This window comes from Ascaphus truei, chromosome 14 (assembly GCF_040206685.1).
Source record: "Ascaphus truei isolate aAscTru1 chromosome 14, aAscTru1.hap1, whole genome shotgun sequence".
NCBI classification, from domain to species: Eukaryota; Metazoa; Chordata; class Amphibia; order Anura; family Ascaphidae; genus Ascaphus; species Ascaphus truei.
The window spans coordinates 12,780,878-12,801,564 of record NC_134496.1 but is presented as its reverse complement, the minus strand read 5'-3'; the positions used below and the strand labels follow the sequence as shown (position 1 = coordinate 12,801,564).

At 47.0% G+C, this 20,687-nt stretch overlaps 1 protein-coding gene across 2 annotated transcripts in view; it reads right to left on the bottom strand.

Annotated features, from left to right (window-relative positions):
- SPTBN2 (spectrin beta, non-erythrocytic 2) overlaps positions 1-20,687 on the bottom strand; it is a 168,156-nt gene that overhangs the window by 44,947 nt on the left and 102,522 nt on the right. For both annotated transcript variants that reach the window (XM_075569717.1, XM_075569719.1), the window contains 6 exons: positions 8,576-8,727; positions 8,190-8,363; positions 7,277-7,368; positions 5,067-5,147; positions 4,285-4,400; positions 3,395-3,507 (listed from right to left, as the gene is read on the bottom strand). In XM_075569717.1, coding sequence (XP_075425832.1) covers positions 3,395-3,507; positions 4,285-4,400; positions 5,067-5,147; positions 7,277-7,368; positions 8,190-8,363; positions 8,576-8,727 — 728 coding nt within the window. The remainder of the gene's footprint in view (positions 1-3,394; positions 3,508-4,284; positions 4,401-5,066; positions 5,148-7,276; positions 7,369-8,189; positions 8,364-8,575; positions 8,728-20,687) is intronic.

The following is a 20,687-nucleotide window of genomic DNA, read 5'->3' as shown; positions in this document are numbered from 1 at the left end:
ATATACCGTGCCAATGTGAGATATATACCGTGCCAATGAAAGATATATACCGTGCCAATGAAAGATATATACCGTGCCAATGTAAGATATATACCGTGCCAATGTGAGATATATACCGTGCCAATGCAAGATATATACCGTGCCAATGTGAGATATATGCCGTGCCAATGTGAGATATATGCCGTGCCAATGTGAGATATATACCGTGCCAATGTGAGATATATACCGTGCCAATGTGAGATATATACCGTGCCAATGTGAGATATATGCCGTGCCAATGTGAGATATATGCCGTGCCAATGCAAGCTATATACCGTGCCAATGTGAGATATATGCCGTGCCAATGCAAGATATATACCGTGCCAATGTGAGATATATGCCGTGCCAATGTGAGATATATACCGTGCCAATGTGAGATATATACCGTGCCAATGTGAGATATATGCCGTGCCAATGTGAGATATATGCCGTGCCAATGCAAGATATATACCGTGCCAATGTGAGATATATGCCGTGCCAATGCAAGATATATACCGTGCCAATGTGAGATATATGCCGTGCCAATGTGAGATATATACCGTGCCAATGTGAGATATATGCCGTGCCAATGTGAGATATACACCGTGCCAATGTGAGATATATACCGTGCCAATGTGAGATATATACCGTGCCAATGTGAGATATATACCGTGCCAATGTGAGATATATGCCGTGCCAATGTGAGATATATACCGTGCCAATGTGAGATATACACCGTGCCAATGTGAGATATATACCGTGCCAGTGTGAGATATATACCGTGCCAATGTGAGATATATGCCGTGCCAATGTGAGATATATACCGTGCCAATGTGAGATATATACCGTGCCAATGTGAGATATATACCGTGCCAATGTGAGATATATGCCGTGCCAATGTGAGATATATACCGTGCCAATGTGAGATATATACCGTGCCAATGTGAGATATATACCGTGCCAATGTGAGATATACACCGTGCCAATGTGAGATATACACCGTGCCAATGTGAGATATATACCGTGCCAATGTGAGATATACACCGTGCCAATGTGAGATATATACCGTGCCAATGTGAGATATATACCGTGCCAATGTGAGATATATACCGTGCCAATGTGAGATATATACCGTGCCAATGTGAGATATATACCGTGCCAATGTGAGATATATACCGTGCCAATGTGAGATATATACCGTGCCAATGTGAGATATACACCGTGCCAATGTGAGATATATACCGTGCCAATGTGAGATATACACCGTGCCAATGTGAGATATATACCGTGCCAATGTGAGATATATACCGTGCCAATGTGAGATATACACCGTGCCAATGTGAGATATACACCGTGCCAATGTGAGATATACACCGTGCCAATGTGAGATATATACCGTGCCAATGTGAGATATATACCGTGCCAATGTGAGATATATACCGTGCCAATGTGAGATATATACCGTGCCAATGTGAGATATATACCGTGCCAATGTGAGATATATACCGTGCCAATGTGAGATATATACCGTGCCAATGTGAGATATACACCGTGCCAATGTGAGATATATACCGTGCCAATGTGAGATATATACCTTGCCAATGTGAGATATACACCGTGCCAATGTGAGATATATACCGTGCCAATGTGAGATATATACCGTGCCAATGCGAGATATATACCGTGCCAATGTGAGATATATACCGTGCCAATGTGAGATATACACCGTGCCAATGTGAGATATATACCGTGCCAATGTGAGATATACACCGTGCCAATGTGAGATATATACCGTGCCAATGTGAGATATATACCGTGCCAATGTGAGATATATACCGTGCCAATGTGAGATATATACCATGCCAATGTGAGATATATACCGTGCCAATGTGAGATATATACCGTGCCAATGTGAGATATATACCGTGCCAATGTGAGATATACACCGTGCCAATGTGAGATATATACCGTGCCAATGTGAGATATATACCGTGCCAATGTGAGATATATACCGTGCCAATGTGAGATATATACCGTGCCAATGTGAGATATATACCTTGCCAATGTGAGATATACACCGTGCCAATGTGAGATATACACCGTGCCAATGTGAGATATATACCTTGCCAATGTGAGATATATACCGTGCCAATGTGAGATATATACCGTGCCAATGTGAGATATATACCGTGCCAATGTGAGATATATACCGTGCCAATGTGAGATATATACCGTGCCAATGTGAGATATACACCGTGCCAATGTGAGATATATACCGTGCCAATGTGAGATATATACCTTGCCAATGTGAGATATACACCGTGCCAATGTGAGATATATACCGTGCCAATGTGAGATATATACCGTGCCAATGCAAGATATATACCGTGCCAATGTGAGATATATACCGTGCCAATGTGAGATATACACCGTGCCAATGTGAGATATATACCGTGCCAATGTGAGATATACACCGTGCCAATGTGAGATATATACCGTGCCAATGTGAGATATATACCGTGCCAATGTGAGATATATACCGTGCCAATGTGAGATATATACCGTGCCAATGTGAGATATATACCGTGCCAATGTGAGATATATACCGTGCCAATGTGAGATATACACCGTGCCAATGTGAGATATATACCGTGCCAATGTGAGATATATACCATGCCAATGTGAGATATATACCGTGCCAATGTGAGATATACACCGTGCCAATGTGAGATATACACCGTGCCAATGTGAGATATATACCGTGCCAATGTGAGATATACACCGTGCCAATGTGAGATATATACCGTGCCAATGTGAGATATATACCGTGCCAATGTGAGATATATACTGTGCCAATGTGAGATATATACCGTGCCAATGTGAGATATATACCGTGCCAATGTGAGATATATACCGTGCCAATGTGAGATATATACCTTGCCAATGTGAGATATATACCGTGCCAATGTGAGATATATACCGTGCCAATGTGAGATATATACCGTGCCAATGTGAGATATATACCTTGCCAATGTGAGATATATACCGTGCCAATGTGAGATATACACCGTGCCAATGTGAGATATATACCTTGCCAATGTGAGATATATACCGTGCCAATGTGAGATATATACCGTGCCAATGTGAGATATATACCGTGCCAATGTGAGATATATACCGTGCCAATGTGAGATATACACCGTGCCAATGTGAGATATATACCGCGCCAATGTGAGATATATACCGTGCCAATGTGAGATATATACCGTGCCAATGTGAGATATATACCGTGCCAATGTGAGATATATACCGTGCCAATGTGAGATATATACCTTGCCAATGTGAGATATATACCGTGCCAATGTGAGATATATACCTTGCCAATGCGCTTCCCTTCCACAGCCAGAGCCTTCATCTTGGAGAAGTAGTGGTAATATGTGGCCACGTAGGTAATGATGGATTTCTCATCTGGCTGATCCACATTGACATCTGCGGAGACAGAGAGTGAGAGGCCCCTCCTCACCCCAAGAGCTAGCAATCGTATATCAGAGGACGTGGGCGAGGGTATCTGTCTATATGTATATATCTCCATCCAACTCTCTCCCTGCTTCCTCCATCCATCAATCCAACCCTCTCACTCCCCCCTTCAGCTCTCTGCCACCCCCTTCTCTCTCTCCCCCTCCTCACTTATGCTGCCCCCCCTCTCCTGTTAGTCCCCATATCCCTCAGCACCACCTCCTCGCCCTGTCCCTTCCACCCTCCATCTCTCTCCTCTCCAGTCTCTCCTTTCCTCCCCAGTCTCTCCTTTCCTCCCCAGTCTCTCCTTTCCTCCCCATCTCCCATTATCTCCCCCCGCCCCACCTTCTCTGCACCATTTTCTCTCTAACCCACGCTCACATCAATCTCATCAACCCATCACCCTCCTCCTCTTCCTCTTCCATTCTTCCCCCTCTTCATTAATACCCCTCCCTTTTCTCACTCACTCCATATCACCCCCTCCCCCCCCATCTTCTCTCAGTCTCTCCCTCAATCTCAGTCCAACCCCTTTCCCTCCATCCATCCCCCTCTCACCACACCAGTTATTGGTGTCCGTGAAACTTCCTCTTGTAAATCCCATGTGTAAGAGGCACTATGGTCACGTACGAGGAAGGTCCCACTGCCCGATTACCTTACATTATACATCCTGAGTGTGTGTGAGGCCCTCTTATCGGCCAATAAGGCACGTGTCCCGCCTGCGGTGTGAGACGTAATATTTACACCCCATACCTTCAGGGTCCAGAAGCTTAGTGAGCCCCAGCTCCCTCTCGGCCACGTTAAATGCATTCTGAAGGTTGTGGTGGGCATTAGACTTCTTTAGGGTGTCAAACTCGATCACGTCCGGTCTAGGAAAAAAAAAAAAAGGGGGCCAGATGTGATGCAGAAGTTCTATCACCTTTCAAACCCCCCCCAGTAACTACATTTCCCTGCACCCCCCTATTATTTCAGGTATTCACTCCCTATAACTACTCCTATTACCCAATATAACCCCTCCCTCTAAATGCTCCCTATAACTCCTCCTACTACCCCATATAACTCCTCCTATTTCCCCATATAACCTCTCCCTATAACTCCTCCTATTACCCCATATAACCGCTCCCTATAACTCCTCCTATTACCCCATATAACCGCTCCCTATAACTCCTCCTATTTCCCCATATAACCTCTCCCTATAACTCCTCCTATTACCCCATATAACCTCTCCCTATAACTCCTCCTATTACCCCATATAACCGCTCTCTACAACTCCTCCTATTACCCCATATAACCGCTCCGTATAACTCCTCCTATTACCCCATATAACCTCTCCCTATAACTCCTCCTGTTACCCCATATAACCTATCCCTATAACTCCTTCTATTACCCCATATAACCTCTCCCTATTATGTTGTATTTTCTTGCCGCCGTGTCCTGCGGCGCAATGCGACACGGGGGGAATGACAATACCATTGTAGGACGAGAGTGTACATATATGTGAAGACAAACAGACAATGCCACACATGGCTACCGACCTGTGCTTGTGTACGATGGCGTTAAATGCCAGCCCGTCGCGCCAACTTGTGGTGAAGTTGTGCACATTGACGTTCGGATACCTGAAGAGAAGCGAGATGCAGGGTTAAGGCGATCACTCTGACGGGGCCCTTTAATTCTGGAAGTAATTGCATAGTTTCAAGAGATCGGGAGTTCAATGTAGCCAGTGGCCTTTTTGAGTTACTAGGCTATGTGTGGGCCGCTATTTTAAATGGCAGCTACAGTTATTAATCTCCACTAATGATTGACTTCACAGCAGCCATTTTGAATTACACATATAATAACGTGGCCACTACTGACTGGTTAGATCAGGGGTGGCTAACTCCAGTCCCCGTGGGACACCAATAGATAAAGTTTTAAAGGATATCCCTGCTTCAGTACAGGTTTCACAATCAGTGGCTCAGTGGTTGACTGAGCCACCAGTGCTGAAGCAGGGATATCCGTAAAAAAACAGACACGTGGGTGGCCCTTGAGGACTGGAGTTGGCCGCCCCTGGGTTAGATCATTGCAGCCATTTTAAATGACAGATCTAATTAAATTGCCACTACAGCGGGATCCCACTCATATGGCGGCTTCCGTTCCAGGCCACCAGCCGGAAAGTGGAAATCGCCACATAGCATTTGCTATGTCCACCGGCGATTTCCCATCTCTCCTACGCTGACCCAGAATGCCCCCTTCTGCAGGGACTCGGCAGCCCCCCTTGGCAGTACCACCGTATTGGCAGATTGCGGGGCCCTAACTGTACTGATTGGCTACCTAATTGCACAATGGTGACGTCAACGAAGTCGGCAGCTCGATTCTACCCGCTTCGATATCCGGAGGTATCCCGCTCCCATCACCCGCCGATACGGTCGTGTGGCGGTGATTTTTGGCTTACTAATATATAGAGCGCGGCAATACCGGCATTTCATATGATGCTGTGTGTGTGATTGCCAGCAATGTTATGTGTCACCTGCATTACATCCTCTGAACTCTGCGTTTAAACATCGCCACGCTGTAGCTACCGCATGACACAAAACGCCGACATTGTTGCCACGAATATGGACAGACAACACTGGACTAATAGTTTAAGACCTATCAGCTCCTTAATTTGACATGTGTTTGCCTAGAAGACAATGCTAGTTTAGCTCGTGGCATCCTCAAAGTGCTAATAATAGAGGACCCATTGAGCGCTATATCTTGGATGTGCCCCGGATATATTTTGGGGTTACCCCTCTCTGCGGAAGCCTTGTGGGCCGCAATCACTGACACTGTAGATTACATATTGACTTACTCGTCTGGACAGAAGCAGCAGTTACTTCATAGCTACCGAGTACTCACATTGCTGCTAGGAATATGGGTACACAATACTAAACTAATAAGCCTGTAACTACCAGCAGCCTACATTGACTACTTTGTTGCTTCTAGAGTAAAAATACTGGGACATTGGGTATTGTAATAACCGGAGTATCCATTTTGTGCTATATTTTGCAACAACACTCTGTATTTGCACTAGACAACCTAAGGACAAACCTCATGTCTATCTCGCCGGCCAAAATGACTGGCATATATTGTATCTTACAGGTCTTACATGAATGTACCTGTCTAGATAGAACGTATAACACTAGGACATTAAGAGATCCGTAGACATGTATTAGACCCATCAGGTTGATACAAGTGTGTATCTTATGTCCCCAGAGAATCATTATTGAGCCGCCCATCTGGGGATTTTAACATTATTTAGTATTCATATTTTTATTATCGTCGCTGTCACAAATGTAATAAAATGTATTTATTTAGCGTCATATATTAGATACCCATTTTAGTGTGTCATTTTGCAGTGAGAGAAATTATATCTCCTCAAATGGGACAACTGATTACCCTGACTAGTACAGTCTTATAATTTGCTAGACTTTGAGTGCAGCTACTTGGGAAATATAATAAACTCTGTTTTACATTTTTCTGTTGTCTCATTGTACATTTATCCCAGGGCACCGTTGTCAGAAACCCTACCGGTACTAGGTAGGGCGTTGAATCATTCTTTAGCTCTGTTACTACCTAATGGCAGCCATTTTGAATGACATTTAATGTTACTCCGTTATCGATTGGTTTTACGGCGGCCATTTTGTGTTCTGTATACATTCGTGTCCATGCAGATGCGGAGCCTGTGAAACCTCCCCCAATCCTTTACATACAGGTCCCAGGCGCTCACCCCGCAGTCTTCATCTGACACCAGAGTAATAAGGCATCTTTAGCAGACTTCTTTTCCTTATTATCTTCAGTCTCCACGCTAATATCTTGAATCTGTTAATCAAAAAAGAATTTGATTATATGGGATTTCTAATAGGGGGGAAAAATAATACTTCCCCCTACTAGAAATCCCATTTTTTTAAAAAAAAACGTTTTCCTTATTAGAAATCCAACATAGTTTCCCCTATTACAAATGGCATAAACGTATCCCTACTGGAAATACAATAATAAAAAAAAAATTTCCCTCATTATATGCGGTTTCTACTTTCCCCTACTAGAAATACCATATAAACCCTTATTTCCCTCATCAGAAATCCTATATAGTTTCCCAAATTACAAATTGCATAAACGCATCCCTGCTAGGACCCATAAAAAGCCAAAATATCCCATATTAGAAATCCCATGTACTTTTACCCTTCAATAAAAACCATATACTTTCTACTCCCTGAAATCCCATATATGTTTCCTTATTAGATATCCAATATACTTTGTTCTACTAAAAATCCCATATATCTTCCCTATTAGAAACCCCCCAACTTTCAATTTTCCCACCCAAACTGCAAACTTCCCGTCAAACTCCTCAGCAGTTTCCCACAGCCAGAGAAATATTCCCCTCCGGACTGCAGCCGCCTTCATCTCATCTAGGGCCGATTCCTTCTCCAGCTCCAGCGTGTGGGGTACAATCCTGTGGGGTTTGTCCCGGGGCCAATATTTTACATTCTCCCTGCAGTACGGAGCGCGGGGCGCCATCTCTACGTAATGAGGCACCCACAGGGTTAACGAGTATGTGGGAGCGGCTTGGTATAAATGGGTGGCCCTGCCTACGGGGGCAGGTAATGGGTGTCCCAGGGCGATGATGTATTTATGGACGTTACCTGGAATCTTAGGATTATGGTCCAGATCAGTCCTAGGGTCAGTCTGTGGTTCCCGTCCACAATGTCGTGAGATCCCATGTTCTCCAGGTGGACCTTCTGCTCCTTCAAGAACTGGAGGGCTTTGTCTACATTTTCCAGGCAGTGTATGCGCATCCGACCCTTTGTAGGTTTGGGCTGTAGGGTTTAAAAAATATATAGTGGTAAGATTCAGCTGTCCTATATAACAATGTGAGGCGTAGAGGGGTATCTTAATCAATCCACTGGTACAGGCGAGTTTAGGGCCAGTCCCACGTAGGAGCAAAGTGACCTACTGTAATGACAGGGATGTGTTTAATGGGTTACCGTCATTAGGTCACTTTGGTCCTCTCTCGATGTCGGTCACTTACCAGCTGCTCCCCAGACAGTACTTCCAGCAGTCGGATCAGCATCCGGCCATCTCGCAGATCATTGTACAGATCGGAAATTCGACAAGTGACCCTTGCAAGGTGAGAGTTGACCCATTTTGTGAAGGTTTTCTTCTGGACGGCCTCACGCTCATCTAGAGACAGGAGTGCAAGGAGGAGAGAGAGAGAGAAGAAGAGAAGAAGAGAGGGAGAGAGGGAACATAGAGATTTAACATCTGACAGATATTGATAATATAGACACTGATGTCCATATAATTATAATAAATATACATACATTAATAATAATAATAATAATAATAATAATAATAATAATAGCATGTTTTTGTATAGCGCTGCTAGTTATACGTAGCGCTTTACAGAGACATTTTGCAGGCACAGTTCCCTGCCCCGTGGAGCTTACAATCTATGGTTTTGGTGCCTGAGGCACAGGGAGATAAAGTGACTTGCCCAAGGTCACAAGGAGCCGACACCGGGAATTGAACCAGGCTCCCCGACTTCAAACTCTCAGTGCCACTCAGTGTCTTTTACTCACTGAGCCACTCCCTCTCCCTTTCTCAAGGTCCCCCTGTGAGGAATGAAACGTTGGCATTTGTGCCACTTGCTCTAATACAATTTTTTGGAAAATTACCTCAGAGTGCTGTCTCATTCTTACTGCGTTGCTGCACCACTGCTGTGAGGAACACCCCTGCCTGTTAACTACTGCTAAGGGACATGCACCTACCTTTTACTGCATACAAATCCCGCATCTCACATTCAATTCTTCTCCTCAATTTTAAAGCTTTACACTCTTCTGCCCCTCCTTACATCTCAGCCTTAATTTCTCGCTATGCACCATCCAGACTCTTGCGTTCTTCTCAAGGATGTCTTCTCTCTACCCCCTTTGTATCTAAAGCCCTCTCCCGCCATAAACCTTTCTCACTGACTGCCCCACACCTCTGGAATGCCCTTCCCCTCAGTACCCGACTAGCACCCTCGCTATCCACCTTTAAGACTCACCTTAAGACACACTTGCTTAAAGAAGCATATGAATAGCACTGTGTATATACTGAACACATGATACATAAAGCTTGGCCCCCTGCAGACGCACTTACCAGAACTCCCTCCTACTGTCTCTATACGTTCTCCCTACCTACTAATTAGATTGTAAGCTCCTCAGAGCAGGGTCTCCTCTTCCTTAATGTTACTTTTATGTCTGAAGCACTTATTCCCATGATCTGTTATTTATATTATCTGTTATTTATTTGATTACCATGTGTATTACTACTGTGAAGTGCTGTGTACATTAATGGCGCTATATAAATAAAGAGATACAATACACGTGAGTGCCTTTCAACCATCACCACCTCGCATACAGTGCTCCCACTGCAGCAACGGATTCTGGGAAATTACATGCAAATGAGCACACAATGTGTCACCTTTTGCCTGGAATATCCATTCACATGGAGCCCATTTAAGCAAATGCATCGCCGTTCACACAGCTTTTGAACACAGCATGGGACTAGCAAAGCAAGTCAAACCACTCACAGACATGTTTCAGCCTTGATGGGTATCATCAGTGTGAGGTTGGTTTATACTGGCTTTGCAATATTTGTAGACTGGGTAGGATAACCATATACATTTTAAGTTATGGTGGGTGAAAAAGGCGACAGAAAACCTCCACCGTAGCATATAGCAATAAAGAATATCACTTGTGAGCACATTAACAGGTCTTAGACAGGTCTGCAACACACACACACACACACACACACACACACACACACACACACACACACACTATATAGATATATAAAAATAAATAATCGATCTGATAATAGATATTAGTAATATAACATGCATCTAACACAAATATTGACAATACAGATACTGATATCCATATGATAATACACATTGCTATAGAGATACAGTATTAATATTCTTATTAATAATATAGGATATTGCACATCTATTTGACATTGATAATATAGAAAGCATGAAACTAATACAAATATTAATATAATATTTATATTGAATCTATAGATCCTGGTCTGATCTAATAATACAGATATCGTTAATATCGATATGACAACCATATTTTCTCTCCATCTTTACAAAATCCTATAAACCCACAGACATCACAAGAGCTCTGATTTTCCTCATACAGGCATACCCCGCATTAACGTACGCAATGGGTCCAGAGCATGAAAGTAAAGTGAAAATGTACTTAAAGTGAAGCACAACCTTTTTTCCACTTGTCGATGCATGTACTGTACTGCAATCGTCCTATACGTGCATAACTGATGTAAATAACGCATTTGTAACCGGCTCTATAGTCTCCCCGCCTGCGCACAGCTTCGGTAGAGGTAGGGAGACGGTATTGCTGTTCAGGACGTGCTAACAGGCGCATGCGTGAGCTGCCGTTTGCCTATTGGGTGATATGTCCTTACTCGCGAGTGTACTTAAGGCGAGTGTCCTTAAACCGGGGTATGCCTGTATTTAGGACTTCCATGCGTCTTTCCCAAGAAATTATTAATTCTATAGTATATCAGCAACCATCCCTCTACTGGGAGAAAGTTACATGAATCCACACCTTTTTATTAAAGAAAAAAAGGACATCACATCTGAGCGTCCCACCCTGCAGCGTCGGAGCATGACCGCTTGTTCTAGAACATCTCCCTATACGAGAAATACCAACATTCGGCACCGTATGACGGTGCCCATGGAAGAACCCTACAGAGATTTACAGTCACCGTGACATGGAGTGGATCATTGATTTATATACAACGCCATATGAAAACTTCGGTAGGATAAAGAACACGACATCGTCACTGTGTGTCTATAGTAAAGTGGTCTTCTGACTTCGGCTCATGTGGTCTGTCACTGTCCCCTCTCGTGCCCTGTGTGTCCTATTCTTAGTGTCATTTCATTATACATTGTTTTTATTTGCTTAGGGTTCTCTGTACACCACCACCACCACCACCACTGTATATGAACACATGCACCCATATTCAGCCCCTACCAATAATCTCACAAATTATGTACTTTATGTGCATTTTTCCAAACTAACTATTTTTATTCAAAGCTACAGAGCTGAAGGGGTTAAACTGAACCCTGTTACATGAGTAGGTGGTTACATGTCAACAAAGGAAATGTACAAAATTAAATGAACTGGATGCAGAAGTAGTCCGCCCCTTGAGTCAGTACTTGGTAGAAGCCCCTGTTGCAGCAAATACTGCTATATCTATTTTTGGATCAGTCTCTACAAGCTTTGCACAGTAGGATGGTGATATTTTTGCCAATTTTTCACAGGAAAATTGATCCAGTTTGGTTATGTTTGTTGGGGATCGTCGGTGGACGGCAATCTTCAAGTCTTGCCATAAGTGTTCGATTGGATTCAAGTCAGGACTTTGGCTGGGCCACTCAAGAACATTCTCTTCTTGTTCAACCACTTCAGTAGGGCTTTAGCTTTGTGCTTCGGGTAATTGTTCTGCTGAAATGTGAATTTCCTCCCCAGTTTCAGAGTCTTGGCTGAACTCAAACAGGTTTTCCTCAGGGATTCGCCTGTACTTTGCACCATCCATTGTCCCCTCTATCCTGACGAGCTTCCCAGTCCCTGCTGAAGAGAAGCGTCCCCATAACATGATGTTGTCACCACCATGCTTGACAGTTGGGATGTTGTTAACTTCCCAATGATCTTCCAGGTACTGCGGTTACAGTCTCTTACAGCCTCTCTTCGCCATGTCGCTCCTACAATGTATTTTTGTGTCATCCTCCCATCTTACCTATGGCCGTCTTGGTTTGTTGAAACCCCTTGGAATCCAGTCAAGTCTCATCTTTGTCCAACAATGGTAAATCTCGTGATATGTCCAGCCCAGTGCCATGTTCATTTCTTCCCCTTGTGATGTCACAGACTTTTGTTTGCTTCCAAACCCATTCATTCTTTTCTCTGTCTCCTCGGGTAATACAGAAAAGGAAAAAAAGAAAAATACAGCGCACAGCCAAGGGAGTGGGGTCCAAAAGGAAAAGAAAAAGAAGGGAGGGAGGGGGGTTGGGTGGTACACAGCTCTCCTACGCGTTTCGTACTATCACAGTACTTTATCCTTGATAAACAATTTTTCAATAATATTTTGTTTCTTTTGGACCCTATTTTTCTTTTTTTCCTTCTCTGGATTCTACTACAACGGCCAGCCCGCCGCAGAGGTATCTCCGGATATGGGCACCTATCTACACGTGTGGGACATCCCACCTTCTCTGGGCCTTCTGGGAATATCTGTCATATTTGCAACAGAAAACAACTTCACGGGATCGGATACATATCTATGCACCTTTAACAGATACCGTCCATTATGGAGTTTACTATTCATGTGTAATTATATGGATCTTATTGCTTGAGCACCCTGTAGTTTTTTACTATCCTTGGGTAATACCCAGCATGCATCTCTCCATACTTCGAAATGTCTGAAGGATTGGTATTATCTCCGCATCTTGGGCCCAAGTTTCACATGCATAGGTGAGCACAGGCAGAATACAGAGGTTGAACAGGTTCCTCCTGAGACCCAGTGAACGGTTCCCTTCTTAAAAGATTGTCTCGTTGCTTACAAATACACACCATCCCATCTTCATTCTCCTCTTGATGTCATTAGAAAGGTTTCCATCCATTAACACTTCCTGGCCAATGTACAACATTGTTTTCTACTTCTTCTGGTTTTGTTCCAATTATTTAGCTATTTGTAGAGGTGATATTCGTTGAACATCACTTTGGGCTCTCCGAGACTCATATGGAGGCCACTTTCTTACTTAGATGGCGAGTTCTCCGATTCGTTGCTGGAGGTCTTCTGGATTGGTGGCAAAAATAACAAATGCCAGAGTTCCTAGGGGACCCAAGTATTAAACGTTTTGAATCCTTATTTTTCCAAACCAAAAAGTTTGAAAACCATTTCAGTGTTGCAGTGACAAGGTTTGGTGACATGGTGACATGGTGTCTCCCTGCCGCACTCCCCTTGTTGATCCTGATCTTACTTGTATCTTCATGTAATCTAAGGCCTGGGACATGGTCAGCGCCGTGCTGACCCGTGCTGCTGCTCGGCACTGAGCCCCTGCTGCCGCAATGAGAGCGGCTTTAGCAGGGGCTCGCGCATGCGTCAGCACGCTTGGGGAAGCGTGTGTCTGACGGAGTCTTGAGATTTCACTGCTTGCCGGAGTGCAGGGCCGGTCACGTGAGCGGTTCGCCCAATGGGGGCGAACCAGCTCCGTGACGTCACTGGCCCGACCCCGTCCTGCCCCCTGACGGTGTGCTGTGTATGGTCAGGGAAAGCACCGCTTTCCCTGAGCCTCAGCGCGCCTCAGAACTGTTTGGGGCACTATGTCCCAGGCCTAATAGTTGATGTGGCATTCTTGTAAGTGTTCGTTATAATATCAATGTACGTTTTCTCAACATTTTATCTTGATGCATTTAATAATAATAATAATAGCATGTTATTGTATAGCGCTGCTAGTTATACGTAGCGCTTTACAGAGACATTTTGCAGGCACAGGTCCCTGCCCCGTGGAGCTCACAATCTATGTTTTTGGTGCCTGAGGCACAGGGAGATAAAGTGACTTGCCCAAGGTCACAAGGAGCTGACACAGGGAATTGAACCAGGTTCCCCTGCTTCAAACTCTCAGTGCCAGTCAGTGTATTTTACTCACTGAGCCACTCCCTCTCCCCTTCTGAGGTGTGGACAAAATCCCATGCTTTTCGGAAGCCACGAATCCCACGCTGAGTGGTAGCGTGCATGAATTCCTTTGGGAAATCACTTTTTACACAACGTGGATGTGGTTCATTGTACCGTATCCACTGCTTGGTCTCTCGGTCGGGCAAAGTCCATTGTAACTGATAAGCATCTCCATAACAATCTTGTAAGGGATTGGGAGTAGACTTATTGAATGAATGAATGTATGTCAGACACGGTCACAGTGCTGGCACTGACCTGAGAGGGACAGACAAGGTCACAGTGCAGGCACTGACCCCTGAGAAGGTCACAGTGCAGGCACTGACCCCTGAGGACAGACAAGGTCACAGTGCAGGCACTAACCCCTGAGGACAGACAGGGTCACATTGCAGGCACTAACCCCTGAGAGGGACAGACAGGGTCACAGTGCAGGCACTGACCCTTGAGGACACACACGGTCACATTGCAGGCACTAACCCTTGAGAAGGACAGACAAGGTTACAGTGCAGGCACTGACTGACCCCTGAGAAGGACAGCCAGGGTCACAGCGCAGGCACTGACCCTTGAGGACACACACGGTCACATTGCAGGCACTAACCCTTGAGAAGGACAGACAGGGTCACAGTGCAGGCACTGACCCCTGAGAGGGACAGCCAGGATCACAGTGCAGGCACTGACCCCTGAGAGGGACAGCCAGGATCACAGTGCAGGCACTGACCCCCGAGAGGGACAGCCAGGATCACAGTGCAGGCACTGACCCCCGAGAGGGACAGCCAGGATCACAGTGCAGGCACTGACCCCCGAGAGGGACAGCCAGGATCACAGTGCAGGCACTGACCCCCGAGAGGGACAGCCAGGATCACAGTGCAGGCACTGACCCCCGAGAGGGACAGCCAGGATCACAGTGCAGGCACTGACCCCCGAGAGGGACAGCCAGGATCACAGTGCAGGCACTGACCCCTGAGAGGGACAGCCAGGATCACAGTGTAGGCACTGACCCCTGAGAGGGACAGACAGGGTCACAGTGCAGGCACTGACCCCTGAGAGGGACAGACAGGGTCACAGTGCAGGCACTGACCCCTGAGAGGGACAGACACGTCACAGTGCAGGCACTGACCCCTGAGAGGGACAGACAGGGTCACAGTGACATGTTTATTGGGTTAAAATCAGACATTTTTATTCACACAGAAAGGGGTAATACACACACATACACACGCACGCACACGCACACGCACACTTTGTTTATTAGAAGAGTTGGAGCAACAAGTCTCATCTGTCATTGTCCCTTCTCTTTGTCCTTACCCCATCTCCTCTCTCCCCTCCCACTCCTTGTCATTTCTCCCCCCCCCCTCTCCCCTCCCCCCCCTGCAGCTAAATCACATTGCATCAGCTACATTTCCCATCAAAAACCAGAAATACAGGCTCCCTTCACCTGAGAAACCATACATCTCATTACAGGCAAGGAGTGTCACCCCCACAGGCATGGGGGCGAGGGGAGGAGAGAGAGCTTGTTAGGTAACACGGGGCTTAGGAGGCAAGCGGCCACATTCTCAGGGTGGTGGGACACATAGAGAGCATCTATAATGGTGATGTCATAGTCTGCTATGACATCACAGCAGTTACACCCTTTATAAAAACAGGCAGAACATGTACACACAGAGTAAATTATATACACACAGACACAAGGAAGGGCGGAGGGAGGCAGAGATGAATAATAATGACAGACAGAGACATACACAAGTGACAGAGAGATAAATACATGAGTGACAGAAACATCAGAGATAGGAGGAGAGGTGTGAGACGTGACAGACGCAGAAATGAATGGGCGTTATACCAAGCGGTCATATATACAAATTATATAGACTGGCAAACTGATTGAGAGGGGGGAGGGGTGTGACCAAAATAACATATAGACATAGTAACAGGGGGAGAGATGCACGAATAATGGCGTCATACAGACCCACACACAAACGATAGATCCGCGTTTTTCTACTTTTTTTGGTCAAGGAACGCTATAATTATTTTGGAAGATTCTGAGGAACCCCAACCCTCTCTAATAGCGTGTCCGAGATCAGGTGCATTGTAAGGAACCCCAACCCTCTCTAATAGCGAGTCTGGGGTCAGATGCAATATAAGGAACCCCAACCCTCTCTATTATCGCGTCCGAGATCAGATGCATTGTAAGGAACCCCAACGCTCTCTAATAGCGCGTCTGAGATTAGATGCATTGTAAATTCTTCTGTATTTGGTACAATTTTCGAATGACCCAAAAATTGGTGGAAGCCCCTGGATAGACAAGATAGATCAGAAACAGGGCACGTATTTAATTGTTTCTTTTGTAAGTGTAAAGAGAGGGTGCATACCGTCCAAAAGGGTACAAAAAGGCAAAACAGGACAGGCACTCCTATGTTCAAAATAGTGAGCTAATAAATTTCACTATTTTGAACATAGAAGTGCCTGTCCTGTTTTTGGAATTGGATATTCATTGAGTTCTTCTTGGGATTGGAATTGATACAGTCCTTCATTCTGGTATGGATACTTCAGAACCACGGCAGATCTGTTTCCTGGATATTCTTTTTGCACGGCGTGTATTTGCACGGCGTATTTTTGCACGGCGTGTATTTGCACGGCGTGTATTTGCACGGCGTGTATTTGCACGCATAGTATAGTTTGCATCGGTACGCTGATATGTGTTCTCTGACATGTATGTATCCGATTGTACCTGGCTGTTCCGATTCGTTCCCCATAACCCCGAGACCTGACCTATTACTATACGAACAGTGTGGACAAAACGTCTCTTTATCGGGAAATTCTTCTTGTAGTGGGCTTGATATTATATACATAATCATTTGATAATAATAGAATGGAGTGTAATCCAAGTCTGGTCCGCACCGATTATTATAATCTTGGTTTTCTATACGTCTTCCATCGGGGTCTCTAGATATTGTGTGCATGATGGGCTAGGTTTGCTCTGCTCTGGCTGAGTTATGCTACTATTGCTAGCATGGGTGTGCCAGGGCAATAGCACACTGTGATTAAATATCATATGTTGTGTGCCATCTAGAATATTCTATAGACAGCTATTATTATATTGCTATATTCCATATATCAGCCTCTTTTCACATGGCTTGTGGGGATTTCTTGAAAAATAGTGCATGCACGCACACACGCCTACACGCCTCTCCACTCCATGCGGTTTCCTCCTCTCCTTGGCCCCACCTCCTCCTGATTGGCTCCATAACCGAGCAGCAGCCAATCAAGATGGAGGAAGCTACCCAGCCCCCTAGCAGCAGTCCTGCTCTCTCCCTACTCAGGAAATTCTGTGGCCCCTCAAGCCGGTCAGGTCACTATGCCCAAAGAGGCAGTACCGGACACAGATGTCCAGCATTACCTGTCATTTTTTACTGGGCAGGGTCCAAATACAGGACAGTCCAGTTCAATGCCGGACACCTGGCCACCCTAATTACTGCCCCCACACTGTTATAACTGCGGCTGCGTTAAGGCAGGGGTGCGCAAAGTTTTGACCCTACGCCCTCCTTCCTTCCCGGCTCCGGAGTCAAATGACGTCGCGGGGGTCACCCGACGCCGGGTTACCATGGCGACGCTTCGCCGAAGACCAGGTAGAAGCTGCAGAGGCCTCGCGCGATTCCCCCCCCGCCATTTCATTAACATCCCTTGGGGGAGAGCGCGGGACCTCTGCAGCCGCCGTAACGCCCCTGGAAAATCTCCCGCCCCCTCTGGTGGGGCGCACCCCCCACTTTGCGCACCCCTGTGTTCAGGTATTGAACCTTTATACTTTCCCCTGTTACTTCTTTATTGTGGCAAATATATGTCCTGGATTTTATTTCAGGGCATTATTATTATTGCTTATACTTGTTAATGTTGGGTTATTATTAGTATTATTATTAGTATTATTATTGGGGCGTGTCCAGCTGTTTCTGACTGTCGGTTTCCTCTTAGAACACGTTAGGTATCGCTGTGCGATTCACTTCCTTAGGCTGCGGCCACGCGGCCGCTGAGCGCGCTCATGCTTGAGCGGTGACGTCACCAACTCGCCAAGCATGAGCGCAGGCTGTCCTGCATATTTTTTTTTTTTAAGCGCCTGAAATCAATTTTATCTGTCTCGCCAAGCGCCGGCGAGCGTATGGGCACGGCGCGTCCGTTCATATTTACATTCACTAATGTAAACGCGCCATGCGCACTCAGCGGCAGCGTGGACGCAGCCTAAGGCTGCGGCCAGGGTGACGCTGAGCGGGCCCTCACGCTGGCCGCGATGGAAAACATTGCAGCAATGCGCATGCTCGGCGCTTAGCTGCTTGCCGAAGCAAGCAAAATTGAATTTGCCTCTCGCTGGCGCGTCACGTGAGTGGTTCGCCCAATGACGGCGAACCAGCTCCGTGACTCATGGCCGCGCCCCCCACGCGCGCACCTAGCCGGCCACAAAATCTCCCGGCCGAGGTGGGAGCGTGATGTCACCGCGCACGAGCGCCAGCGCGCTCGCTCCCTGCCTGGCTGCAGCCTTATACATAGTTACATAGTTGATGAGGTTGAAAAAAAAAGACGTACGTCCATCAAGTTCAACGGATGCTAAATGTAGACGACAAATACTTTATCCTATATCTATACTTGCAGTATATTGATATAGAGGAACGCAAACACAAACAGTGACACATTATCCAATGATATCTCATAGGGGGGGGGGAGATAAACTCCTTCCTGACTCCAAGAATTGTCAATCGGATTAATCCCTGGATCAACATCCTTCCCATGTATACTTATTTGGTATATCCCTGTATACCTTTCCCATCTAAAAAGATGTCCAACCTTTTTTTGAACAAATCTATTGTATCTGCCATCACAGTCTCCATGGCTAATGAATCCCACATTGTAACTGCCCTTACTGTAAAGGACCCTTTCCTTTGTTGCTGGTGAAATCTCCTTTCCTCCAACCTTAAGGGATAACCCCGAGTCCTTTGTACTGTCTGTGGGATGAACAGTTCTTTTTTTTTTTTTAAACTCCTTGTACTGTCCCCGAATATATTTGTATATAGATATCATATCCCCTCTTAGACGCCTCTTTTCTAATGTAAATAAATGTAATTTAGCTAGCCTCTCCTCATAAGTTAGATTGTCCATCCCCTTTATTAATTTGGTGGCTCTTCTCTGCACACTCTCTAGTTCCAGAATGTCTTTTCTAAGGATTGGTGCCCAAAATTGTACTCCATATTCAAGGTGCGATGTTACTAATATCTTACTATATATTTGTGAAAGCGTCGTATGTGGCTATGTCTGTATGTGTCTCCCTGTGTCCCTCCCTGTGTCCCTAGCGGCAATCCCATTGGACCTTGGGCCAGGCCAATGAGATTGCTTCCTTGGCCCGCCCGCCCCCGCACACCTCTCATTGGCCTGAGGCGGAGTGACGGGCCAAAGGTCACACACACACACACCCTCCCCCCGCTCACCCCCCGCCCCGCTTATCCCCCACCCACCCACACACAGAGCACGCACTGTGCGGCTCTCCCCTCACACAGGCCGCTCCCCCCCCACACACACAGAGCATGCACTGTGCGGCTCTCCCCTCACACAGGCCGCTCTCCGTCCCAGAGGCCGCTCCTCCGGCTGTCTCCGCCTCTCCTCCGGCTGTCTCCGCCTCTCCCCGCGAAAGGCGCAGCACCTCCTCACCGGAGCGTCTCAGCCTCTCCGCGGAGGAGCCCGAGGTGGAGGAGAAGGGCGGCCGGTACCCGGAGGAACAGAAGCGCGGCCGTGTGCAAGGTGAGGAAACGCAGGGGAATTACCGCGTCCCTGACTCCCCCTGCCCTTTGCCCCCTACCTACCCTCCCTGCCCCCCCTACCCTCCCTGCCCCCCTACCCTCCCTGCCCACCTGCCCTTTGCCCCCCCAGCCCTTTGCCCCCCCAGCTCTTTGCCCCCCTGCCCCTTGCCCTCCCTGCCCTTTGCCCCCTGCCCCCCCTCCCCCTGCCCTTTGCCCTCCCTCCCCCTGCCCCCTGCCCTCCCTCCCCCTGCCCTTTGCCCCCTGCCCTCCCTCACCCTGCCCCCCGCCCTTCCCTGCCCTTTGCCCCCCCCCTGCCCTTTGGCCCCCCCGCCCCTCCCTGCCCTTTGCCCCCCCCGCCCCTCCCCGCCCTTTGCCCCCCCCGCCCCTCCCTGCCCTTTGCCCCCCCCTCCCTGCCCTTTGCCCCTCCCTGCCCTTTGCCCCCCCGCCCCTCCCTGCCCTTTGCCCCCCCCGCCCCTCCCTGCCCTTTGCCCCCCCCCGCCCCTCCCTGCCCTTTGCCCCCCCCCGCCCCTCTCTGCCCTTTGCCCCTCTGCCCTTTGCCCTCCCCACCCTTCTACGCCCCTTGGCCCCCCCCCCGCCCTTCGACGCCCCTCCCCCCCCTGCCCTTCCACGCCCGGG